We start from the raw sequence: 27,819 nt of genomic DNA, 5'->3' as shown, positions 1-27,819 counted from the left end.
AATAAATATGTAATCATGATAAACGAATATGAAAGTAAAAGTTTAGTTTCAAATATAATTATATGGGTAAAGCGTATACTGGAATCCTTCCACATCAAGGTGTGTCTGAGAAGGCTTGCACCATACCACAAAGGATACAGAAGATCAAATCAGTGCAAGAAAGGAATCTAGTCAAGCATCCACAATATAGTATCCTCGTTTGAATCATTTTGTTTAAAGGCCAATTAGGAGTAAGCTGCCCTAAATACAGTAAGGGAGTAGCTTCAGTACAAGAATCTTTACAGAGTGTGCCCACATTTTTTCATCTGTGTACTTCAATTTTCAGTCTATGGGGTAGATTTAATAAGCAGCCGAAGCTGCTATCTACCACTGTAGATTCCGGCTCGCCGGAAACATAAGTTAAGAAGCCGTGGTCATAAGACATCTACTCCCGAACTTCTCTGCTACCTTTTAGGTAACGGACTGCAATCATTCCGATCTGATCGGGATGATTGACACCCCTGCTAGCGGTCGATTGGCCGCGAATGTGCAGGGGGCAGCATTGCAAAAGCATTTCACAAGAAATGCTTGTGCAATGTGCTGACAGCGTATGCTATTGGCATTTACAGCGAATCATGTCTGCACGGCATTTAATAAATTGACCCCTATGTCTTTTTAAGACTACCTATGCTATTCTTAAAAATATAAAATATAGAAAGGTACAGTACACATGAAGAAATGAGGCCCGGAAATGTCAGGGAAGTTTCTAGATAAACTGAAGTGGGATTAGGCCAAGTATCATTGACATACATGTTGACATAAAAAAAATATTAAACAGAAAATGCACAATTTGTACAGGGCCCATCAATTATTTTCCCTGATTTATTTCTTTAACTTTGTAAACATATATTCAGTGTTTTACAGGATAATAAGATGTACAGAGACTGAATACCTTTATTGTATACTGGTAGGCCTCTGGTCTTGGCTGCCATGGAAACGTCAATATCTTTGGTGAAAGTTTTATCGGTGTGTATATTTCTACTTCTTGTTGGTTTCTAACAGGGTTTTGAAGAACATGTACACCTCCATCCTGTAAAGGAAAATAAAGAATATACATTATGTGTAATGTAAAAATGCATTAACAGGTCAGTAGTGTCTTAAATACTTTTCTGAAAAGCAACAAGGGACTTTGTTTAACCCCTTAACGACCGAGGACGTGCAGGGTACGTCCTCAAAAAAAAGGCAGTTAACGCCTGAGGACGTACCCTGCACGTCCTCGTGTGGAAAGCAGCTGGAAGCGATCCTGCTCGCTTCCAGCTGCTTTCCGGTTATTGCAGTGATGCCTCGATATGGAGGCATCCTGCAATAACTGTAGATGGCCATCCGATGCAGAGAGAGCCACTCTGTGGCCCTCTCTGCACCGGACATCGATGGCCGGTATCGTTGGTGGGTGGGAGCCGACTTGGGAGGCGGGTGGGCGTCCATCGATGGGCTGGGTAATTTAGAGGGGGGCGGGATCGGGGGCGGGGCCGATGGGGGCGCGCACAGGCGCGCGCGCGTGCACGGCGGGCGGGCGCGTGCATGGGGCGGGAGCGGGTGGGAACCGCTACACTACAGAAAAGACAGAACTAAAAGTGTCAGAAAAAAAGTTTATATTTAAAAAAAAAATAACAATCAAAGGTATCTAGGAGGGGTGGGGGTTTGTTCTTTGGTGGGGGGGGGGAGCTACACTACAGAAAATGGGGAAAAAATAAAAAAGCAACTATTTTATTCTAAACTGGGTACTGGCAGACAGCTGCCAGTACCCAAAATGGCGGCCATTAAGGCAGAGGGGGAGGGTTAGAGAGCTGTTTGGTGGGGGATCAGTCAGGTTGGGGGCTAAGGGGGGCTCCTACTCAGCAGCATATGTAAATATGCTTAAAACCCCCCCAAAAAGCCTAAATATATCTTTTATTTTAGTACTGGCAGAGTTGCTGCCAGTACTTAAGATGGCGGGGACAATTGTGGGGTGGGGGAGGGAAGAGAGCTGTTTGGGAGGGATCAGGGGGTCTGATATTTCAGGTGGGAGGCTGAGCTCTACACTAAAGCTAAAATTAACCCTGCAAGCTCCCTACAAGCTACCTAATTAACCCCTTCACTGCTAGCCATAATACACGTGTGATGCGCAGCGGCATTTAGCAGCCTTCTAAGTACCAAAAAGCAATGCCAAAGCCATATATGTCTGCTATTTCTGAACAAAGGGGATCCCAGAGAAGCATTTACAACAATTTGTGCCATAATTGCACAAGCTGTTTGTAAATGATTTCAGTGAGAAACCTAAAATTGTGAAAAATTTTACTTTTTTTTTAATTTGATCGCAATTGGCGGTGAAATGGTGGCATGAAATATACCAAAATGGGCATAGATCATTACTTGGGGTTGTCTACTACACTACACTAAAGCTAAAATTACCCCAAAAAGCTCCCTAATTAACCCCTTTACTGCTGGGCATAATACACGTGTGGTGCACAGTGGCATTTAGCAGTCTTCTAATTACCAAAAACAACGCCAAAGCCATATATGTCTGCTATTTCTGAACAAAGGGGATCCCAAATAAAAATTTACAATCATTTATGCCATAATTGCACAAGCTGTTTGTAAATAATTTCAGTTAGAAACCAAAAGTTTGTGAAAAAATTTGTGAAAAAGTGAACGATTTTTTGTATTTGATCGCATTTGGCGGTGAAATGGTGGCATGAAATATACCAAAATTGGCCTAGATCAATACTTTGGGTTGTCTTCTAAAAAAAAATATATACATGTCATGGGATATTCAGAGATTCCTGAAAGATATCAGTGTCCCAATGTAACTAGCGCTAATTTTGAAAAAAAAATGGTTTGTAAATAGCAAAGTGCTATTTGTATTTATTGCCCTATAACTTGCAAAAAAAGGAAAGAACATGTAAACATTGGGTATTTCTAAACTCAGGACAAAATTTAGAAACTATTTAGCATTGGTGTTTTTTGGTGGTTGTAGATGTGTAACAGATTTTGGGGGTCAAAGTTAGAAAAAGTGTGTTTTTTTCCATTTTTTTCTCATATTTTATAATTTTTTTATAGTAAATTATAAGATATGATGAAAATAATGGTATCTTTGGAAAGTCCATTTAATAGCGAGAAAAACGATATATAATATGTGTGGGTACAGTAAATGAGTAAGAGGAAAATTACAGCTAAACACAAAGACCACAAAAATGTAAAAATAGCTTTGGTCCCAAATGGACAGAAAATGGAAAAGTGCTGTGGTCATTAAAGGGTTAACAACTTTCTTACTTTAAACCCTGCATTAGTAAAATAATTAAGGTAAAGAATTGTATTAAAGCAGAATACTATTTTAAGAACAGTTTATATGTGAAATGTTAGCATACCTGATCAACCATGCATGTTAATGCAGCATCTATAGTGGTCTGACCACTTTTTAGCACTTTTACACGATGATAGGAACCATTTAGAGAGCTTTCAAGTACTTCAAAGTATTCATTAATCATCTTTACCTCTATCCGAATATTCTGAAAACAAAAAAAAAGAAAAGTCAAATAATGTTAAGGAACAAAAACAAATAGCATTTCCCTTTATAGATCAGCGTCTCCAATAAAATACATTGAAGTCATTTTTTCTTTGTTGCATCTAATTTTTCCTTTTTTTCTTCTTTTTTTAAACTGATGTTCCTCTATGAAGGATAAAAATAATTTTGTATATTTATTAAGTATATTGCTATGGGCCAGTAAAGCAGTGGGAGTACTGCTTATCAGCCAGTGAACAATCAGACCTAAAGTCAACTCAAAATTAAACTTTTATGATTCAGAAAGCACAAATAATTTTAAATAACTTTCCAATTTACTTCTGTTTTCAAACTTGTTTAGTTCTATGGTATTCTTTGTAGGCTCAGAAGCAGTAATGGCGATTGGTGGCTCACACATGTGTTCAGCTAGATCCAGTGGTGTTCAGCTAGATCCAGTGTTCAGCTAGATCCAGTGGTGTATTGCTGCTCTTTCAATAAAGGATATCAAGAGAACAAATCAAATGTGATAATATAAGTACAATTGGAAAGTTGTTTAAAATTGCATTAAATTTATTTACTTGCTCACTGTTCTCGATTTAAATGTAAAACAATTTTTGAACTGTTTGACTTTTCTGATTTCTTCTGACATTTGTTTTTGTAAATTACTGTTGACATTTAAATAAAATAATTAATAATAATAAAATGGAAAATATGGGAGATAATTACATGTGAGGAACCTAGGTGTCTTAGGCTCTTGAGAAATTTCTGAGATATTTGAGAATTTATATGTTATGTGCAAATGAGAAATATTGAAGATAATTCTCTGTTGAAATTGCATTGCCTGTTTCTGTTCCTGATTCCTTGGGATCATATTTTGTGATGTTATTGTATGATGTAATACTTGATGTTCACATGTGTTTCTCTCAATAAAAAAAAAAAACATAATTTATGTAAGAACTTACCTGATAAATTCATTTCTTTCATATTAGCAAGAGTCCATGAGCTAGTGACGTATGGGATATACATTCCTACCAGGAGGGGCAAAGTTTCCCAAACCTCAAAATGCCTATAAATACACCCCTCACCACACCCACAATTCAGTTTAACGAATAGCCAAGAAGTGGGGTGATAAAAAAGTGCGAAAGCATATAAAATAAGGAATTGGAATAATTGTGCTTTATACAAAATCATAACCACCACAAGAAAAGGGAGGGCCTCATGGACTCTTACTAATATGAAAGAAATGAATTTATCAGGTAAGTTCTTACATAAATTATGTTTTCTTTCATGTAATTAGCAAGAGTCCATGAGCTAGTGACGTATGGGATAATGACTACCCAAGATGTGGATCTTTCCACACAAGAGTCACTAGAGAGGGAGGGACAAAATAAAAACAGCCAATTCCTGCTGAAAATAATCCACACCCAAAATAAAGTTTAATGAAAAACATAAGCAGAAGATTCAAACTGAAACCGCTGCCTGAAGTACTTTTCTACCAAAAACTGCTTCAGAAGAAGAAAATACATCAAAATGGTAGAATTTAGTAAAAGTATGCAAAGAGGACCAAGTTGCTGCTTTGCAAATCTGATCAACCGAAGCTTCATTCCTAAACGCCCAGGAAGTAGAAACTGACCTAGTAGAATGAGCTGTAATTTTCTGAGGCGGAGTTTTACCCGACTCAACATAGGCAAGATGAATTAAAGATTTCAACCAAGATGCCAAAGAAATGGCAGAAGCTTTCTGGCCTTTTCTAGAACCGGAAAAGATAACAAATAGACTAGAAGTCTTTCTGAAAGATTTAGTAGCTTCAACATAATATTTCAAAGCTCTAACAACATCCAAAGAATGCAACGATTTCTCCTTAGAATTCTTAGGATTAGGACATAATGAAGGAACCACAATTTCTCTACTAATGTTGTTGGAATTCACAACTTTAGGTAAAAATTCAAAAGAAGTTCGCAACACCGCCTTATCCTGATGAAAAATCAGAAAAGGAGACTCACAAGAAAGAGCAGATAATTCAGAAACTCTTCTGGCAGAAGAGATGGCCAAAAGGAACAAAACTTTCCAAGAAAGTAATTTAATGTCCAATGAATGCATAGGTTCAAATGGAGGAGCTTGAAGCGCCCCCAGAACCAAATTCAAACTCCAAGGAGGAGAAATTGACTTAATGACAGGCTTTATACGAACCAAAGCTTGTACAAAACAATGAATATCAGGAAGAATAGCAATCTTTCTGTGAAAAAGAACAGAAAGAGCAGGGATTTGTCCTTTCAAGGAACTTGCAGACAAACCCTTATCTAAACCATCCTGAAGAAACTGTAATACTCTCGGTATTCTAAAAGAATGCCAAGAAAAATGATGAGAAAGACACCAAGAAATATAAGTCTTCCAGACTCTATAATATATCTCTCTAGATACAGATTTACGAGCCTGTAACATAGTATTAATCACAGAGTCAGAGAAACCTCTGTGACTAAGAATCAAGCGTTCAATCTCCATACCTTTAAATTTAAGGATTTCAGATCCTGATGGAAAAAAGGACCTTGAGACAGAAGGTCTGGTCTTAACGGAAGAGTCCACGGTTGGCAAGAGGCCATCCGGACAAGATCCGCATACCAAAACCTGTGAGGCCATGCTGGAGCTACCAGCAGAACAAACGAGCATTCCTTCAGAATCTTGGAGATTACTCTTGGAAGAAGAACTAAAGGCGGAAAGATATAGGCAGGATGATACTTCCAAGGAAGTGATAATGCATCCACTGCCTCCGCCTGAGGATCCAGGGATCTGGACAGATACCTGGGAAGTTTCTTGTTTAGATGAGACGCCATCAGATCTATTTCTGGAAGTTCCCACATTTGAACAATCTGAAGAAATACCTCTGGGTGAAGAGACCATTCGCCCGGATGCAACGTTTGGCGACTGAGATAATCCGCTTCCCAATTGTCTATACCTGGGATATGAACCGCAGAGAGTAGACAGGAGCTGGATTTCGCCCAAACCAAAATTAGAGATACTTCTTTCATAGCTAGAGGACTGTGAGTCCCTCCTTGATGATTGATGTATGCCACAGTTGTGACATTGTCTGTCTGAAAACAAATGAACGATTCTCTCTTCAGAAGAGGCCAAAACTGAAGAGCTCTGAAAATTGCACGGAGTTCCAAAATATTGATCGGTAATCTCACCTCCTGAGATTCCCAAACTCCTTGTGCCGTCAGAGATCCCCACACAGCTCCCCAACCTGTGAGACTTGCATCTGTTGAAATTACAGTCCAGGTCGGACGCACAAAAGAAGCCCCCTGAATTAAACGATGGTGATCTGTCCACCACGTTAGAGAGTGTCGAACAATCGGTTTTAAAGATATTAATTGAGATATCTTTGTGTAATCCTTGCACCATTGATTCAACATACAGAGCTGAAGAGGTCGCATGTGAAAACGAGCAAAGGGGATCGCGTCCGATGCAGCAGTCATAAGACCTAGAATTTCCATGCATAAGGCTACCGAAGGGAATGATTGTGACTGAAGGTTTCGACAAGCTGTAATTAATTTTAGACGTCTCTTGTCTGTTAAAGACAGAGTCATGGACACTGAATCCATCTGGAAACCCAGAAAGGTTACCCTTGTCTGAGGAATCAATGAACTCTTTAGTAAATTGATCCTCAAACCATGATCTTGAAGAAACAACACAAGTCGATTCGTATGAGATTCTGCTAAATGTAAAGACTGAGCAAGTACCAAGATATCGTCCAAATAAGGAAATACCACAATACCCTGTTCTCTGATTACAGACAGAAGGGCACCGAGAACCTTTGTAAAAATTCTTGGAGCTGTAGCTAGGCCAAACGGCAGAGCCACAAACTGGTAATGCTTGTCCAGAAAAGAGAATCTCAGGAACTGATAATGATCTGGATGAATCGGAATATGCAGATATGCATCCTGTAAATCTATTGTGGACATATAATTCCCTTGCTGAACAAAAGGCAAGATAGTCCTTACAGTTACCATCTTGAACGTTGGTATCCTTACATAACGATTCAATATTTTTAGATCCAGAACTGGTCTGAAGGAATTCTCCTTCTTTGGTACAATGAAGAAATTTGAATAAAACCCCATCCCCTGTTCCGGAACTGGAACTGGCATAATTACTCCAGTCAACTCTAGATCTGAAACACAATTCAGAAATGCTTGAGCTTTTACTGGATTTACTGGGACACGGGAAAGAAAAAATCTCTTTGCAGGAGGTCTCATCTTGAAACCAATTCTGTACCCTTCTGAAACAATGTTCTGAATCCAAGGATTGTGAACAGAATTGATCCAAATTTCCTTGAAAAAACGTAACCTGCCCCCTACCAGCTGAGCTGGAATGAGGGCCGCACCTTCATGTGGACTTAGAAGCAGGCTTTGCCTTTCTAGCTGGCTTGGATTTATTCCAGACTGGAGATGGTTTCCAAACTGAAACTGCTCCTGAGGATGAAGGATCAGGCTTTTGTTCTTTGTTGAAACGAAAGGAACGAAAACGATTATTAGCTATGTTTTTACCTTTAGATTTTTTATCCTGTGGTAAAAAAGTTCCTTTCCCACCAGTAACAGTTGAAATAATAGAATCCAACTGAGAACCAAATAATTTGTTACCCTGGAAAGAAATAGAAAGTAGAGTTGATTTAGAAGCCATATCAGCATTCCAAGTTTTAAGCCATAAAGCTCTTCTAGCTAAAATAGCTAGAGACATAAACCTGACATCAACTCTGATAATATCAAAAATGGCATCACAGATAAAATTATTAGCATGCTGAAGAAGAATAATAATATCATGAGAATCATGATGTGTTACTTGTTGCGCTAAAGTTTCCAACCAAAAAGTTGAAGCTGCAGCAAGATATAGCAGGTCTAAGAAGATTACCTGAACACAGATAAGCTTTTCTTAGAAAGGATTCAATTTTCCTATCTAAAGGATCCTTAAACAAAGTACCATCTGACGTAGGAATAGTAGTACGTTTAGCAAGGGTAGAAATAGCCCCATCAACTTTAGGGATTTTGTCCCAAAATTCTAATCTGTCAGACGGCACAGGATATAATTGCTTAAAACGTTTAGAAGGAGTAAATGAATTACCCAATTTATCCCATTCTTTGGAAAATACTGCAGAAATAGCATTAGGAACAGGAAAAACTTCTGGAATAACCACAGGAGCTTTAAATACCTTATCCAAACGTTTAGAATTAGTATCAAGAGGACCAGAATCCTCTATTTCTAAAGCAATTAGTACTTCTTTAAGTAAAGAACGAATAAATTCCATTTTAAATAAATATGAAGATTTATCAGCATCAACCTCTGAGACAGAATCCTCTGAACCAGAAGAGTCATCAGAATCAGAATGATGATGTTCATTTAAAAATTCATCTGTAGGGAGAGAAGTTTTAAAAGTTTTTTTACGTTTACTAGAAGGAGAAATAACAGACATAGCCTTCTTTATGGATTCAGAAACAAAATCTCTTATGTTATCAGGAACATTCTGCACCTTAGATGTTGAAGGAACTGCAACAGGCAATGGTACTTTACTAAAGGAAATATTATCTGCATTAACAAGTTTGTCATGACAATCAATACAAACAACAGCCGGAGGAATAGCTACCAAAAATTTACAGCAGATACACTTAGCTTTGGTAGATCCAGCACTAGACAGCGATTTTCCTGTAGTATCTTCTGACTCAGATGCAACGTGAGACATCTTGCAATATGTAAGAGAAAAAACAACATATAAAGCAAAATTGATCAAATTCCTTAAATGACAGTTTCAGGAATGGGAAAGAATGCCAAGAACAAGCTTCTAGCAACCAGAAGCAATAAAAAATGAGACTTAAATAATGTGGAGATAAAAGCGACGCCCATATTTTTTAGCGCCAAATCAGACGCCCACATTATTTGGCGCCTAAATGCTTTTGGCGCCAAAATGACGCCACATCCGGAACGCCGACATCTTTGGCGCAAAATAACGTCAAAAAAATGACGCAACTTCCGGCGACACGTATGACGCCGGAAACGGAAAAGAATTTTTGCGCCAAAAAGACCGCGCCAAGAATGACGCAATAAAAACATAATTTATGCTTACCTGATAAATTTATTTCTCTTGTAGTGTATCCAGTCCACGGATCATCCATTACTTATGGGATATTAACTCCTCCCCAACAGGAAGTGCAAGAGGATTCACCCAGCAGAGCTGCTATATAGCTCCTCCCCTAACTGCCATTACCAGTCATTCGACCGAAAACATGCAGAGAAAGGAAAACCATAGGGTACAGTGGTGACTGTAGTTTAATGGAAAAATTACCTGCCTTAAAGTGACAGGGCGGGCCGTGGACTGGATACACTACAAGAGAAATAAATTTATCAGGTAAGCATAAATTATGTTTTCTCTTGTTAAGTGTATCCAGTCCACGGATCATCCATTACTTATGGGATACCAATACCAAAGCTAAAGTACACGGATGACGGGAGGGACAGGCAGGCTCTTTATACGGAAGGAACCACTGCCTGAAGAACCTTTCTCCCAAAAACAGCCTCCGAAGAAGCAAAAGTGTCAAATTTGTAAAATTTGGAAAAAGTATGAAGAGAAGACCAAGTTGCAGCCTTGCAAATCTGTTCAACAGAAGCCTCATTCTTAAAGGCCCAAGTGAAAGCCACAGCTCTAGTAGAATGTGCTGTAATTCTTTCAGGAGGCTGCTGTCAAGCAGTCTCATAGGCTAACCGAATTATGCTACGAAGCCAAAAGGAGAGAGAGGTAGCCGAAGCTTTTTGACCTCTCCTCTGACCAGAATAAACGACAAACAGGGAAGACGTTTGTCGAAAATCCTTAGTTGCCTGTAGATAAAATTTCAGGGCATGGACTACATCTAGATTGTGTAGCAGACGTTCCTTTTTCGAAGAAGGATTAGGACACAAAGATGTAACCACAATCTCTTGATTGATATTCCTGTTAGTGACCACCTTAGGTAGGAACCCAGGTTTAGTACGCAGAACTACCTTGTCTGAATGAAAAATCAGATAAGGAGAATCACAATGTAAGGCAGATAACTCAGAGACTCTTCGAGCCGAGGAAATCGCCATTAAAAACAGAACTTTCCAAGATAACAACTTGATATCAATGGAATGAAGGGGTTCAAACGGAACCCCCTGTAAAACATTAAGAACTAAGTTCAAACTCCATGGTGGAGCAACAGTTTTAAACACAGGCTTGATCCTAGCTAAAGCCTGACAAAAAGCTTGAACGTCCGGAACTTCTGACAGACGTTTGTGTAAAAGAATGGACAGAGCTGAAATCTGTCCCTTTAAGGAACTAGCGGATAAACCCTTTTCTAAACCTTCTTGTAGAAAAGACAATATCCTCGGAATCCTAACCTTACTCCATGAGTAACTCTTGGATTCGCACCAATATAAGTATTTGCGCCATATCTTATGGTAAATCTTTCTGGTAACAGGCTTCCTAGCCTGTATTAAGGTATCAATAACTGACTCAGAAAAACCACGTTTTGATAAAATCAAGCGTTCAATTTTCAAGCAGTCAGCTTCAGAGAAATTAGATTTTGATGTTTGAAGGGACCCTGGATCAGAAGGTCCTGTTTCAGAGGTAGCGACCAAGGTGGACAGGATAACATGTCCACTAGATCTGCATACCAAGTCCTGCGTGGCCATGCAGGCGTTATTAGAATCACTGATGCTCTCTCCTGTTTGATTCTGGCAATCAATCGAGGAAGCATCGGGAAGGGTGGAAACACATAAGCCATCCCGAAGGTCCAAGGTGCTGTCAAAGCATCTATCAGAACCGCTCCCGGATCCCTGGATCTGGACCCGTAACGAGGAAGCTTGGCGTTCTGTCGAGACGCCATGAGATCTATCTCTGGTTTGCCCCAACGTCGAAGTATTTGGGCAAAGACCTCGGGATGAAGTTCCCACTCCCCCGGATGAAAAGTCTGACGACTTAAGAAATCCGCCTCCCAGTTCTCCACTCCCGGGATGTGGATTGCTGACAGGTGGCAAGAGTGAGACTCTGCCCAGCGAATTATCTTTGATACTTCCATCATTGCTAGGGAGCTTCTTGTCCCTCCCTGATGGTTGATGTAAGCTACAGTCGTGATGTTGTCCGACTGAAACCTGATGAACCCCCGAGTTGTTAACTGGGGCCAAGCCAGAAGGGCATTGAGAACTGCTCTCAATTCCAGAATGTTTATTGGTAGGAGACTCTCCTCCTGATTCCATTGTCCCTGAGCCTTCAGAGAATTCCAGACAGCGCCCCAACCTAGTAGGCTGGCGTCTGTTGTTACAATTGTCCAGTCCGGCCTGCTGAATGGCATCCCCCTGGACAGATGTGGCCGAGAAAGCCACCATAGAAGAGAATTTCTGGTCTCTTGATCCAGATTCAGAGTAGGGGACAAGTCTGAGTAATCCCCATTCCACTGACTTAGCATGCACAATTGCAGCGGTCTGAGATGTAGACGTGCAAAGGGTACTATGTCCATTGCTGCTACCATTAAGCCGATCACCTCCATGCATTGAGCTACTGACGGGTGTTGAATGGAATGAAGGACACGGCATGCATTTTGAAGCTTTGTTAACCTGTCTTCTGTCAGGTAAATCTTCATTTCTACAGAATCTATAAGAGTCCCCAAGAAGGGAACTCTTGTGAGTGGAAAGAGAGAACTCTTCTTTTCGTTCACCTTCCATCCATGCGACCTTAGAAATGCCAGTACTAACTCTGTATGAGACTTGGCAGTTTGAAAGCTTGAAGCTTGTATCAGAATGTCGTCTAGGTACGGAGCTACCGCAATTCCTCGCGGTCTTAGTACCGCCAGAAGAGCACACAGAACCTTTGTGAAGATTCTCGGAGCCGTAGCCAATCCGAATGGAAGAGCTACAAACTGGTAATGCCTGTCTAGAAAGGCAAACCTTAGATACCGGTAATGATCTTTGTGAATCGGTATGTGAAGGTAAGCATCCTTTAAATCCACTGTGGTCATGTACTGACCCTTTTGGATCATGGGTAAAATTGTCCGAATAGTTTCCATTTTGAACGATGGAACTCTTAGGAATTTGTTTAGGATCTTTAAATCCAAGATTGGCCTGAAAGTTCCCTCTTTTTTGGGAACCACAAACAGATTTGAGTAAAACCCTTGTCCTTGTTCCGACCGCGGAACCGGATGGATCACTCCCATTAATAAAAGATCTTGTACGCAGCGTAGAAACGCCTCTTTCTTTATTTGGTTTGTTGACAACCTTGACAGATGAAATCTCCCTCTTGGGGGAGAGAATTTGAAGTCTAGAAGGTATCCCTGAGATATGATCTCTAACGCCCAGGGATCCTGGACATCTCTTGCCCAAGCCTGGGCGAAGAGAGAAAGTCTGCCCCCCCCACTAGATCCGTTCCCGGATCGGGGGCCCTCGATTCATGCTGTCTTAGGGGCAGCAGCAGGTTTCCTGGCCTGCTTGCCCTTGTTCCAGGACTGGTTAGGTCTCCAGCCTTGTCTGTAGCGAGCAACAGCTCCTTCCTGTTTTGGTGCAGAGGAAGTTGATGCTGCTCCTGCTTTGAAATTACGAAAGGAACGAAAATTAGACTGTCTAGCCTTAGGTTTGGCTCTGTCTTGAGGCAGGGCATGGCCTTTACCTCCTGTAATGTCAGCGATAATTTCTTTCAACCCGGGCTCGAATAAGGTCTGCCCTTTGAAAGGTATATTAAGCAATTTAGATTTAGAAGTAACGTCAGCTGACCAGGATTTTAGCCACAGTGCTCTGCGTGCCTGAATGGCGAATCCGGAATTCTTAGCCGTAAGTTTAGTTAAATGTACTACGGCATCTGAAATAAATGAGTTAGCTAACTTAAGGGCTTTAAGCTTGTGTGTAATCTCATCTAATGGAGCTGATTCAAGTGTCTCTTCCAGAGACTCAAACCAAAATGCTGCTGCAGCCGTGACAGGCGCAATGCATGCAAGAGGTTGCAATATAAAACCTTGTTGAACAAACATTTTCTTAAGGTAACCCTCTAACTTTTTATCCATTGGATCTGAAAAGGCACAGCTATCCTCCACCGGGATAGTGGTACGCTTAGCTAAAGTAGAAACTGCTCCCTCCACCTTAGGGACCGTTTGCCATAAGTCCCGTGTGGTGGCGTCTATTGGAAACATCTTTCTAAATATCGGAGGGGGTGAGAACGGCACACCGGGTCTATCCCACTCCTTAGTAACAATTTCAGTAAGTCTCTTAGGTATAGGAAAAACGTCAGTACTCGCCGGTACCGCAAAATATTTATCCAACCTACACATTTTCTCTGGTATTGCAACTGTGTTACAATCATTCAGAGCCGCTAACACCTCCCCTAGTAATACACAGAGGTTTTCCAGCTTAAATTTAAAATTTGAAATATCTGAATCCAGTTTGTTTGGATCAGAACCGTCACCCGCAGAATGAAGCTCTCCGTCCTCATGTTCTGCAAATTGTGACGCAGTGTCTGACATGGCCCTAATATTATCAGCGCACTCTGTTCTCACCCCAGAGTGATCACGCTTACCTCTTAGTTCTGGTAATTTAGCCAAAACTTCAGTCATAACAGTAGCCATATCCTATAATGTGATTTGTAATGGCCGCCCAGCTGTACTCGGCGCTACAATATCACGCACCTCCCTCTGAGCGGGAGATGTAGGTACTGACACGTGAGGCGAGTTAGTCGGCATAACTCTCCCCTCGTTGTTTGGTGAAATTTGTTCAATTTGTACAGATTGATTTTTATTTAAAGTAGCATCAATACAGTTAGTACATAAATTTCTATTGGGCTCCACTTTGGCATTGCAACAAATGACACAGGTATCATCTTCTGAATCAGACATGTTTAACACACTAGCAAATAAACTTGCAACTTGGAAATACAATTCAAATAGAATAATATTAAAACGTACTGTGCCTTTAAGAAGCACAGAAGATCTATGACAGTTAAAAATTAATAAATTGAAACAGTTATAGCCTCAATCCTTGTAAACAACACAACTTTAGCAAAGGTTTAATCCCATTAGCAAAGATAACAATTTCTGAAAGCAGGAAACAAATTACAGAATAAAAGTTTTTATTTCAGTCAAACTATAATTCTCACAGCTCTGCTGAGAGAAATTACCTCCCTCAAAATAAGTTTTGAAGACCCCTGAGCTCTGTAGAGATGAACCAGATCATGCAGGGAATACAATGAGTTGCTGACTGAAATATTTGATGCATAGTAAAAGCGCCCCTCCCCCACACACACAGCAGTGAGGGAGAACAGAAACTGACAGAAAAAACAGATTTAAGCAACTGCCAAGTGGAAAAATGGTGCCCAAACATTTATTCACTCAGTACCTCAGCAAATGAAAACGATTTTACATTCCAGCAAAAACGTTAAACATAATCTCTAGTTATTAAACAGCTTTATGTCTTTCTTACAGTGTAATTCTAGTGAAGTACCATTCTCCCAGAATACTGAAGTGTAAAGTATACATACATGACATTATATCGGTATGGCAGGATTTTCTCATCAATTCCATTGTCAGAAAATAAAAACTGCTACATACCTCTATGCAGATTCATCTTCCCGCTGTCCCCTGATCTGAAGTTTACCTCACTCCTCAGATGGCCGAGAACAGCAATATGATCTTAACTACTCCGGCTAAAATCATAGCAAAACTCTGGTAGATTCTTCCTCAAACTCTGCCAGAGAGGTAATAACACACTCCGGTGCTATTTTAAAATAACAAACTTTTGATTGAAGATATAAAACTAAGTATAATCACCATAGTCCTCTCACACGACCTATCTAGTTGCTGGGTGCAAGAGAATGACTGGTAATGGCAGTTAGGGGAGGAGCTATATAGCAGCTCTGCTGGGTGAATCCTCTTGCACTTCCTGTTGGGGAGGAGTTAATATCCCATAAGTAATGGATGATCCGTGGACTGGATACACTTAACAAGAGAAATGAAGCATTTTCAGCCCCCGCGAGCCTAACAGCCCACAGGGAAAAAGTGTCAAATTTTTGAAGGTAAGAAAAAAATGATTAATTCAAATGCATTATCCCAAATATGAAACTGACTGTCTGAAAAATAAGGAAAGTTGAACATTCTGAGTCAAGGCAAATAAATGTTTGAATACATATATTTAGAACTTTATAAACAAAGTGCCCAACCATAGCTTAGAGTGTCACAGAAAATAAGATTTACTTACCCCAGGACACTCATCTACATGTTTGTAGAAAGCCAAACCAGTACTGAAACGAGAATCAGCAGAGGTAATGGTATATATAAGAGTATATCGTCGATCTGAAAAGGGAGGTAAGAGATGAATCTCTACGACCGATAACAGAGAACCTATGAAATAGACCCCGTAGAAGGAGATCACTGCATTCAAATAGGCAATACTCTCTTCACATCCCTCTGACATTCACTGCACGCTGAGAGGAAAACCGGGCTCCAACTTGCTGCGGAGCGCATATCAACGTAGAAATTAGCACAAACTTACTTCACCACCTCCATCGGAGGCAAAGTTTGTAAAACTGAATTGTGTGTGTGGTGAGGGGTATTTATAGGCATTTTGAGGTTTGGGAAACTTTGCCCCTCCTGGTAGGAATGTATATCCCATACGTCACTAGCTCATGGACTCTTGCTAATTACATGAAAGAAAAAAAAATTGCATTAAATTTTGACTTTACAGGTCCAGCTGTATACAGATTTCTTGTTAGCTTCAAAATGAAAACGCTTGGTCAGAGGGGTCTTTTCAGTCTCTTTTTTTTCAAGCAGCAGTGTCAGACAAAAAGTTTGAGCAGCACCGAAAATATCTTATTACAGGAACAGTAAAGTCAAACTTAAATTGATTGGATAGAACACAAACATTTAAACAAGTTTCTTATTTACGTCTGTTATCAATTTGGCTTAGTTCTCATGGTATACTCCTAGGTGAGCTCATGAGTGTGTACATGTCTAGCCATCTGGCAGTTTTTGCTAGACATGTGCGATTCGATTGTCAAATTCGGAGATTCGGATCGATTCGAATTTCCGAATTGCGGTAGTGCCGAATCTACCGAATAAATCCAAATCGATTCGAATTTATTCGGTAGATTCGGATGGCTGTGTATTACACTAGTATTGTACAGTATACTAGTGTAATACCCAGCATATCCCCTTAACACTTAACGAAATCCCGAATCGATTCGAACCAAATTTTTTACGAATCCGAAATGAATTCATTCGATTTCCTCCGAATTCAAATCGATCCGAACCGAAATTCGAATCGGTCCGAATCGATCCGAACCGAACCAAATTTTTCGATGCTGCACATATCTAGTTTTTGCAACTATGTTCTATGTAATTGCAAACTGCTACCAATGATTTCTAAAGACATAAATGCTCCTGAGCTTCTATCGGCCTACCTAGATTTAGTCTTTAATAACGGATACCAAGAGAAAAAAGAAAAATTGATTATAGAAAATGGGGAAATTGTTTAAAATTGCATGTTCTATATGTGTCAAACACTTAATTTGGACTTTACTGTCCCTTTAATAAGGTACTAACCAAGAGCTTTCTCAACCGTCTTGTTTTCTATCCATGTATTAATCAGCACCTCAGTAAATAACACTAAAAACTTCCTTATAAAGAACCCTAAATGCAAGAGCTGACATATCAAGTCAATAAATGATGAATTCTAATGATAACACAGCCCTCCATTCCATCGGCATTAGTATTTATACTTGCATTTGTCTCATTTATTTATGCTAACTGATGGATATTATGCAATAGAAATGAGCACACAATGGATCATACACATATTTTATTAAGCAACGATAATAAACTAGATTTCAACATTCAATAAAAAAGCAAAATTTTAGCAAAGTGTTAGTGTATGCTTTTAACAACAATGCTTTGATAAGTAATAAATTAAATAAACTTTCCAGATTATAATGTCTATAATTGTCATTTATTCTGTGATGCTAAAATACAGTATAGATTTGTCATAAAGGGGCTAAGGGAAAGGGAGTAATTATTTAAAAGGGGGTGATCAAAATGACCCAAAAAATGATCAAAATGGTTATAAATCACATTAAAAAAACTAAAAGGTTTCATTTTTGCAATGAGGGTTTGTGGAGCAGAATAATGAAAGTTGATATTTTTTCTTAGTTGCCAAAATTATTTTTTAATCAAATATGATGTTTTGACATTGCAAAACAAAAAGCCAGGAAACATTTTTTTCTATTTCAAATGGTGAAAACGAACATTTAAATATTGATTCTTTTAGTTTGTGAATCAACACTTGACATTTGAATACAAAAATAAAATAAAAATGTTTATTCTCATTTAAATGTTACTTTAATGAATTTAATGAAACAATGAATGCTAAAATGGTCCAAAAAAAATCAGCATTTGTTTTGAACAAACAAATGTGGCAAATCATTTGGCCAACTGTGCACACATACAACCTGGGATGAGGTGAGGGCAGTTGACGCCAAGAACTGGGTGTCATAACTGGTAGTTTGAAGAAGTCTTATGTAGAAGACTGTACAAATATTAGCTGTAGTAAATGTTTAAAGATATGAAGGAAAAAATGGACCAGTCAACATAGTAGATTTGCATAATCAACAGATGCAAGATAGCAAGACAATGCAACAGCACTTGGTCTGAACTCCAAATGAGTAGTCTATTTTTTTTCTGACAATTTTAAAAGATATGTCTATTTCCACTCCCCCTGTACCATGTGACAGCCCATCAGCCAATCACAAATGCATACACGTACTATGTGACAGCCATCAGCCAATCACAAATGCATACACGCTTATTCCGTGAATTCTTGCACATGCTCAGTAGGAGCTGGTGACTCAAAATGTTTAACCCCTTAATGACCACAGCACTTTTCCATTTTCTGTCCGTTTGGGACCAAGGCTATTTTTACATTTTTGCTGTGTTTGGGTTTAGCTGTAATTTACCTCTTACTCATTTACTGTACCCACACATATTATATACCGTTTTTCTCGCCATTAAATGGACTTTCTAAAGATACCATTATTTTCATCATATCTTATAATTTGCTATAAAAAAATACAAAATATCAGGAAAAAATGGAAAAAAACACACTTTTTTTAATTTTGACCCCCAAAATCTGTTACACATCTGCAACGACCAAAAAACACCCATGCTAAATAGTTTCTACATTTTGTCTTGATTTTAAAAATGTTTACATGTTCTTTATTTTTTTTGCAAGTTATAGAGCAATAAATACAAGTAGCACTTTGCTATTTCCAAACCACTTTTTTTCAAAATCAGCGCTAGTTACATTGGGACACTGATATCTTTCAGGAATCTCTGAATATCCATTGACATGTTTTTTTTTTAGAAGACAACCCAAAGCATTGATCATGGCCCATTATGGTATATTTCATGCCACCAATTCACCTCCAAATGCGATCAAATAAAAAAAAATCGTTCACTTTTTTACAAATTTTTTCATAAACTTTAGATTTCTCACTGAAATTATTTACAAACAACTTGTGCAATTATGTCATAAATGGTTGTAAATGCTTCTCTGGGATCCCCTTTGTTCAGAAATACCAGACATATATGGCTTTGGCGTTGCTTTTTGGTAGTTAGAAGGCCGCTAAATGCCACTGCGCATCACACGTGTATTATGCCCAGCAGTGAAGGGGTTAATTAGGGAGCATGTAGGGAGTGTCTAGGGTTAATTTTAGCTTTAGTGTAGTGTAGTAGACAACCCCAAGTATTGATCTAGGCCCATCTTGGTATATTTCATGCCACCATTTCACCGCCAAATGCGATCAAATAAAAAAGAAAACATAATTTATGTAAGAACTTACCTGATAAATTCATTTCTTTCATATTAGCAAGAGTCCATGAGCTAGTGACGTATGGGATATACATTCCTACCAGGAGGGGCAAAGTTTCCCAAACCTTAAAATGCCTATAAATACACCCCTCACCACACCCACAATTCAGTTTAAGGAATAGCCAAGAAGTGGGGTGATAAGAAAGGAGCGAAAGCATCAAAAAAAAAAAAAAAATAAGGAATTGGAATAATTGTGCTTTATACAAAAAAATCATAACCACCACAAAAAAGGGTGGGCCTCATGGACTCTTGCTAATATGAAAGAAATGAATGTATCAGGTAAGTTCTTACATAAATTATGTTTTCTTTCATGTAATTAGCAAGAATCCATGAGCTAGTGACGTATGGGATAATAAATACCCAAGATGTGGAACTTCCACGCAAGAGTCACTAGAGAGGGAGGGATAAAAATAAAGACAGCCAATTCCGCTGGAAAATGAATCCACTACCCAAATCAAAAAAGTTTCAAGTTTTATAATGAAAAAAACTGAAATTATAAGCAGAAGAATCAAACTGAGACAGCTGCCTGATGTACCATTCTACCAAAACTGCTTCTAAAGAAGAGAAAACATCAAAATGGTAGAACATAGTAAAAGTATGCAAAGAAGACCAAGTCATTGCTTTGCAAATCTGATCAACAGAAGCTTCATTCTTTAAAAAGCCCAGGAAGTAGAAACTTACCTAGTAGAATGAGCCGTAATCCTCCGAGGTGGAAATCCACCCGACTCCAAATAAGCATGATGAATCAAAAGTTTAAGCAAGATGCCAAATAAATGGCAGAAGCTTTTTGACCTTCCTAAAACCAGAAAAGATAAAAAATAGACTAGAAGTCTATCTGAAATCTGAATAGCTTCAACATAGAAAGTAAGAATCTCACCAAAGAAGTTTTAGGAAAAGAATAATTCCTCCCTAATGTTTGTTAGAATTTACAACTTTAGGTAAGAATTGAAATGAGGACAGCAAAAACCACCTTTTCCTGATGAAAAAAATCAGAAAAAAGAGATTCACAAGAAAGAACAGATAATTCAAAAGCTGTTCTAGCTGAAGAGATGTCCAAAAAGAACAATACTTTCCATGAAAGTAATTAATGTCCAGAGCAAATAGAAGAGCCTGAAAAACCTTCAGAACCCAAATAAGACTCCAAGGAGGAGAAATTGGCTTCATGACAGGTTTGATACGAATCAAAACCTGAAAAAAATGATGAATATCAGGAAGTAACACTGCCTTATCCTGATGAAAAATCAGAAAAAGATATTCACAAAAAAGAGCAGATAACTCAAAAATTCTTCTAGCAGAAGAAATAACCAAAAGGAACAATACTTTTCCAAGAAAGTAATTTAATGTTCAGAAAATGCATAGTTTCAAAACGGAGGAGCCTGTAAAGCCCTCAGCACCAAATTGAGACTCCAAAGAGGAGAGATTGAATTAATGACAGCCTTGATACGGACCAAAGCCTGAACAAAACAATGAATATCAGGATGATTAGCAATCTTTCTGTGAAAAAAGAACAGAAAGAGTAGAGATTTGTCCTAACAAGAACTGCAGACAAAACCATATCCAAACCAACCTGAAAAAAATAATAAAATTCTATTAATTTTAAAAGAATGCCAAGAAAAGTAGGTCTTCCAGACTCAATAATAAATCTTTCTAGAGACAGATTTACGAGCCTGAAACCAAGCGTTCAATCTCCATCCCTTCAAATTTAATGATTTGAGATCCTGATGGAAAAAATGGGCCTTGAGAAAGAAGGTCTGGTTTAAACGGAAGTGTTCAAGGTTGGCAACTGGCCATCCGAATGAAATCCGCATACCAAAACCTGAGAGGCCATGCTGGAGCCACCAGCATAACAAACAAATACTCCATAAGAATTTTGGAAATCACTTTGGAAGAAGAACTAGAGGCGGAAAGAAATAGGCAAAAAGATAACTTCCAAAGAAATGTCAATGCATACACTACTTCCGCCTGAGTATCCCCGGACCTGAATAGGCCCCTGGGAAGTTCTTTATTCAGATGAGATGCCAACAGATCTATTTCTAGAAATGCTCACATCTGAAAAATTGAAAAACATATCTGGGTATGAGAGACCATTCTCCCGGATGTAAAGCTTGATTAACAGAGATAATCCGCTTCCCAAATATCTATACCTGGGAAAAAAAACACAGAATTTAGATAGGAGCTGGATTTAGCCTAAGCTAATATCCGAGACACTTCTGTCACAGCCTAAGGACTGATAGTCCTACCCTGATGATTGACATACACCATAGTTGTGATATTGTCTGAAAAACAATAAACGTCTCTTCCTCAAAAAGAAACTAACTGAAAAACTCTGAGAAAACATGGAGTTCTAAAATATCAAATGGTAATCTCGCCTCCTGAGATTTCCAAACCCCTTGTGCTGACAGAGATCCTCAGACAGCCTCCCAACCAAAAAGACTCACATCTGTAGAGATCATGGTCCAGGTTGAAAGAAACGAAGAGACCTGTAGAACTAAATGATGGTGATCTTAACCACCAAATCAAGAGAGATAAATATTAGGATTTGAAGATTTAAAATGCGAAATCCTAGAATCCCTGCACCATAATTCAGCATAAAAGACTGGAAAGGTTCTTTCTATTGAAAATGAGCAAAGGGAATTGAATCCAATGCTGTGGCCATAAGACCTAAAACTTCTATGCATATATAGCAACTGAAGGAAATAATAGAGACTAAAGGTACCGACAGACGGAACCCAATAAAATTGTCCCTTGTCTGATAGAGACAAAGACAGTGACACAAACTATCTGGAAACCCAAAAAAAGGTGACCCTTGTGAGAGGAATCAAGAGCTTTTGAAAAAAAGATCCTCTAACTATGTCCTGAAGAACAAAGTGAATCATATGAGATTCCGCATCCTCAGAAAATAATCTGAATGAATACAGAAAAAATATGCATTTATTGTATCTAAAGAAAACAAATAATGCTATCACTGACCAAAAAAAGGCAGAATAGTTTGAATAAAAACTCCAAAACCCAGTTCCTAAAAATGGAACTGGAAGAAATACCCCAGAAGATTCCAGGTCTGAGCAGCGCTTGAACCCCACGGGTGACCAGCCATGCTTCAACAGTACCCAAAATAAATAGGATCGAAACACACTTAAAGAAAGTGTTAGCCTTACTGGAATAAAATCAAAGAAATTTGGACCGAATAGAACCAAATAAATTTCAAAAAAGTCTTAACCTGCCCCTTGCCAGCCAAGCTGGAATACGGCACATACATCGCAATTTAAGGGAGCTGATTTCGAACAGAAAAAAATTCCAATTAAAAACATGTTACTTGGGAAAGAATTCAGGAATTCATTCCATAATAAGAACAACCAAACTAGTATAAGCTTAAAGTTTTAGTCTTAGAACTCAATCTTGAAGCCCAGAGTAACAGTTAAGAATTGAATCTAATTATAAAACAAATAATTGATTATCTTAGAACAAAAGAAATATGGATTTTTAGAAATCACAAAATTATTCTAGCTCAAACAGCTAAAGACATAGAATAAACCTCATTTGCGAAAATATTCAATAAAATGAAGACACAAATGAAATTATTAGCATGATAGTCCAGTTAAAGGACCAGACAATACAGTGGACTTGCATAATCAATAAATGCAAAACAACAAGACAAATGCAACAGCACCTAGTCTAGTAAATTTTGTCCCTTTAACAATGCTAAAATAAATCATAATCTGATACTTGAACTTAAAGTAAACAGAAAAAATGAAGCAATTGCAACATCCAAATAAATCATAGGTCCAAGAAAAGTACCTGAAACTAAATGATTTTCCATAAATAAGATACAACCATCTAAAGGAAAATAAATACTATTTTGCTATAGAAACAATAGCATAATTAGTAGGAGTAGAGATAGCCCCAATAAATTGGAGAACCCTCCAAATTGAATTAAACTGCCGGCAAAGAGTATAATTTAAAACCTTTGAAGAAGGAATAAAAGAAAATTCTCAGCCTATTCCATTCCCTAGTATAAGGAATTGGAAAAAAAAACCTCTGAAAACACAGAAGAATAAATAAGCAGAAATAGTGTTAGCTAGTCTTGAAAAAGAACTAGTTACCTTAATGTAAAATAATCAACACCTTTTCAACAAAGAACAAATGTACTTTAATAAAAAAGTAGATTTGTTAGTGTCAATATCTGATGAAGAAAATTCTGAATGAGAAAAAACATCATCAGAGAAGGATAAATCAGTATGTTGTTGGTCATTTGAAACTTCAATAATTAAAAAAGAAGTTGAAAAAGACCTAAAAAATTTATTAGAAGGCACAAAGTCAGACAAAGCCTTTAAAATAGAATCAGAAAAATATTTCTTAAAAATCTTCTAAATATTTCTTGTACATAAAATGTAAAAAGAATGGCAATATATAAAGCATAAATACTAATGGATTCTGCATGTAAAAGTTTATCATGATAACCTATTACAAACCATAGCTAAAGATAAACATTCATAACATTTAAAATAAATGAACTTAGCTTTGGTAGGACTGAACTCAGTCAAGCGTTTTTCCAGAAGTAGCTTCTGATCCAAGGTCAATCTGAGACATCTTGCAATATGTAATAGAAAAAACAACATATAAAGCAAAATCTATCAAATTCCTTAAATGACAGTTTCAGGAATGGGAAAAAATGCCAATGAACAAGCTTCTAGCAATCAGAAGCAAATAAACAATGAGACTTAAATAATGTGGAGACAATAATGACGCCCATATTTTTTAGCGCCAAAAAAGACGCCCACATTATTAGGCGCCTAAATGCTTTTGGCGCCAAGAAAGACGCCACATCCGGCGATGCTGACATTTTTGGCGCAAAATGTAAAAAAAATGACGCAATCACAAACAACTTCCGGCGATAAGTACGACGCCGGAAATGACAAAGAAATTTTTTTGTGCCAAAAAAATCCGCGCCAAGAATGACGCAATAAAAAGAAGCATTTTCAGCCCCCGCGAGCCTAACAGCCCACAGGAAAAGTCAAATTTAAGGTAAGAAAAAATTTTATTATTCAAATGCATTATCCCAAATAATGAAACTGACTGTCTGAAATAAGGAATATTGAACATCCTGAATCAAGGCAAATAAATGTTTAAACACATATATTTAGAACTTTATATAAAAGTGCCCAACCATAGCTTAGAGTGTTACAGAAAATAAGACTTACTTACCCCAGGACACTCATCTACATGTAGTAGAAAGCCAAACCAGTACTGAAACGAGAATCAGTAGAGGTAATGGTATATAAGAGTATATCGTCGATCTGAAAAGGAAGGTAAGAGATGAATCTCTACGACCGATAACAGAGAACCTATGAAATAGACCCCGTAGAAGGAGATCATTGAATTCAAATAGGCAATACTCTCTTCACATCCCTCTGACATTCACTGCACTCTGAGAGGAAAACCGGGCTCCAGCCTGCTGCGAAGCGCATATCAACGTAGAATCTAGCACAAACTTACTTCACCACCTCCATGGGAGGCAAAGTTTGTAAAACTGAATTGTGGGTGTGGTGAGGGGTGTATTTATAGGCATTTTAAGGTTTGGGAAACTTTGCCCCTCCTGGTAGGAATGTATATCCCATACGTCACTAGCTCATGGACTCTTGCTAAATACATGAAAGAAATGTTAAATTTTTCACAATTTTAGGTTTCTCACTGAAATTATTTACAAACAGCTTGTGGAATTATGGCATAAATGGTTGTAAATGCTTCTCTGGGATCCCCTTTGTTCAGAAATAGCAGACATATATGGCTTTGGTGTTGCTTTTTGCTAATTAGAAGGCTGCTAAATGCCGCTGCGCATCACACGTGTATTATGGCTAGCAGTGAAGGGGTTAATTAGGTAGTTTGTAGGGTACTTGCAGGGTTAATTTTAGCTTTAGTGTAGAGATCAGCCTCCCACCTAAAACATCACACCCCCTGATCCCTCCCAAACAGCTTCCTTACATCCCCCACCCCACAATTGTCCCCACCATCTTAAGTAATGGCAAAAAGTCTGCCAGTACTAAAATAAAAGGTAGCTTTTTTTAAGCATATTTACATATGCTGCTGTGTAGAATCCCCCCTTAGCCCTCAACCTCCCTGATCCCCCCCCCCAAACAGTTCTCTAACCCTCCCCCTCTGTCTTATTGGGGGCCATCTTGGGTACTGGCAGCTGTCTGACAGTACCCAGTTTGCAGAAAAACTAAATTTATGCTTACCTCATCAATTACTTTCTTTTACGATATGACGAGTCCACGGATTTCATCCTTACTTGTGGGATATTAACCTCATGCTAACAGGAAGTGGCAAAGAGAACCACAGCAGAGCTGTATATATAGCCCCTCCCCTTCCCCTCCACCCTCAGTCATTCGGCCGAAGGTATAGGAAGAGAAAAAGGAAAGGCTAAAAGGTGTAGAGGTGACTGAAGTTTACAAAAAATATAAAGAAAAACTGTCTTCAAAAGAACAGGGTGGGCTGTGGACTCGTCATATCGTAAAAGAAAGTAATTTATCAGGTAAGCATAAATTTAGTTTTCTTTTACAAAGATATGACGAGTCCACGGATTTCATCCTTACTTGTGGGAAACCAATACCAAAGCAATAGGACACGGATGAAAGGGAGGGACAAGACAGGAACCTAAACGGAAGGCACCACTGCTTGAAGAACCTTTCTCCCAAAGATAGCCTCAGAAGAAGCAAAAGAAGCAAATTTGTAAAATTTGGAAAAAGTGTGAAGGGACGACCAATTCGCAGCCTTACAAATCTGTTCAACAGATGCATAGTTTTTAAAAGCCCATGTGGAAGCCACAGCCCTAGTAGAACGAGCCGTAATTCTTTCAGGAGGCTGCTGTCCAGCAGTCTCATATGCCAGGCGGATGATACTTCTCAGCCAAAAAGAAAGAGAGGTAGCCGTAGCTTTCTGACCCCTACGCTTTCCAGAATAAACAATGAAAAATGAAGATGATTGATTGATTGTAAGTAAAACTTTAAGGCACGGACCACATTCAAATTATGCAACATACGCTCCTTCTTAGAAGAAGGGTTAGGACACAAAGAAGAAACATCAATTTCCTGATTAATATTCTTATTTGAAACAACCTTAGGAAGGAATCCAGGTTTGGTACGTAACACCACCTTATCAGAATGAAAAATGAGATAAGGAGAATCACACTGTAATGCTGAAAGCTCAGAAACTCTTCGAGCAGAAGAAATAGCAACCAAAAACAGAACTTTCCAAGATAATTTTTTAATATCTATGGAATGCATAGGTTCAAACGAAACCCCTTGCAGAACTCGAAGAACTAAATTTAAACTACAGGGAGGAGTAATAGGTCTAAATACAGGCTTAATTCTAGATAGAGCCTGACAAAAAGACTGAACATCTGATACATTTGCCAAACGTTTGTGAAACAGAATTGACAAAGCTGAAATTTGTCCCTTTAAGGAACTTGCTGATAACCCTTTCTCCAATCCTTCTTGGAGAAAAGACAAAATCCTAGGAATCCTAACTTTACTCCATGAGTAACCCGTGGATTCACACCAATAAAGATATTTATGCTATATCTTATGATAGATTTTTCTAGTGACAGGCTTTCTAGCCTGTATCAAAGTATTGATAACTAAATCAGAGAATCCTCGCTTCGATAAAATCAAGCGTTCAATCTCCACGCAGTCAGTTGCAGAGAAATTAGATTTGGATGTTGGAAAGGACCTTGAATGAGAAGGTCCTGTCGCAACGGAAGTTTCCACAGTGGCAGAGAGGACATGTCCACTAGATCAGCATACCAAGTCCTGGCGCTATCAGGATCACTGAAGCTCTCTCCTGTTTGATTCGAGCAATCACGCGTGGGAGGAGAGGAAACGGCGGAAACACATAAGCTAGGCTGAACAACCAAGGTACTGCCAAAGCATCTATCAGTTCGGCCTGAGGACCCCTTGATCGGGATCCATAGATGCCATCAAATCCAATTCCGGTCTGCCCCATCTGAGAATCAATGAGACAAATACCTCCGGGTGAAGTTCCCACTCCCCCGGATGAAAAGTCTGTCGACTTAGAAAATCTGCTTCCCAGTTCTCTAGCACTGGGATGTAGATCGCTGACAGATGACAAGAGTGGGCCTCTGCCCAACTGATTATCTTGGATACTTCTATCATCGCTAAGGAACTCCTTGTTCCCCCATGATGATTGACATATGCCACAGTCGTTATGTTGTCCGACTGGAATCTGATGAATTTGGCTGAAGCCAACTGAGGCCACGCCTGAAGCGCATTGAATATTGCTCTCAGTTCCAGAATATTGATTGGAAGTAGAGACTCCAACTGAGCCCAAACACCCTGAGCGTTCAGGGAGTTCAAAAATGCACCCCAGCCCAGAAGGCTGGCATCTGTTGTCAC

General features: G+C 38.7%; 1 protein-coding gene across 1 annotated transcript in view; it reads right to left on the bottom strand.

Annotated features, from left to right (window-relative positions):
- Positions 1-27,819, bottom strand: part of NUP210 (nucleoporin 210) — a 1,597,588-nt gene that overhangs the window by 1,316,321 nt on the left and 253,448 nt on the right. The window contains 2 exon segments of the mRNA XM_053721041.1: positions 932-1,069; positions 3,387-3,527. Coding sequence (XP_053577016.1) covers positions 932-1,069; positions 3,387-3,527 — 279 coding nt within the window.

The sequence above is a fragment of the Bombina bombina genome, chromosome 7, assembly GCF_027579735.1.
Source record: "Bombina bombina isolate aBomBom1 chromosome 7, aBomBom1.pri, whole genome shotgun sequence".
In the NCBI taxonomy this organism is placed as follows: Eukaryota; Metazoa; Chordata; class Amphibia; order Anura; family Bombinatoridae; genus Bombina; species Bombina bombina.
Note: the sequence above shows the minus strand (reverse complement) of the source record. Positions and strands in the feature narration are given on the sequence as shown.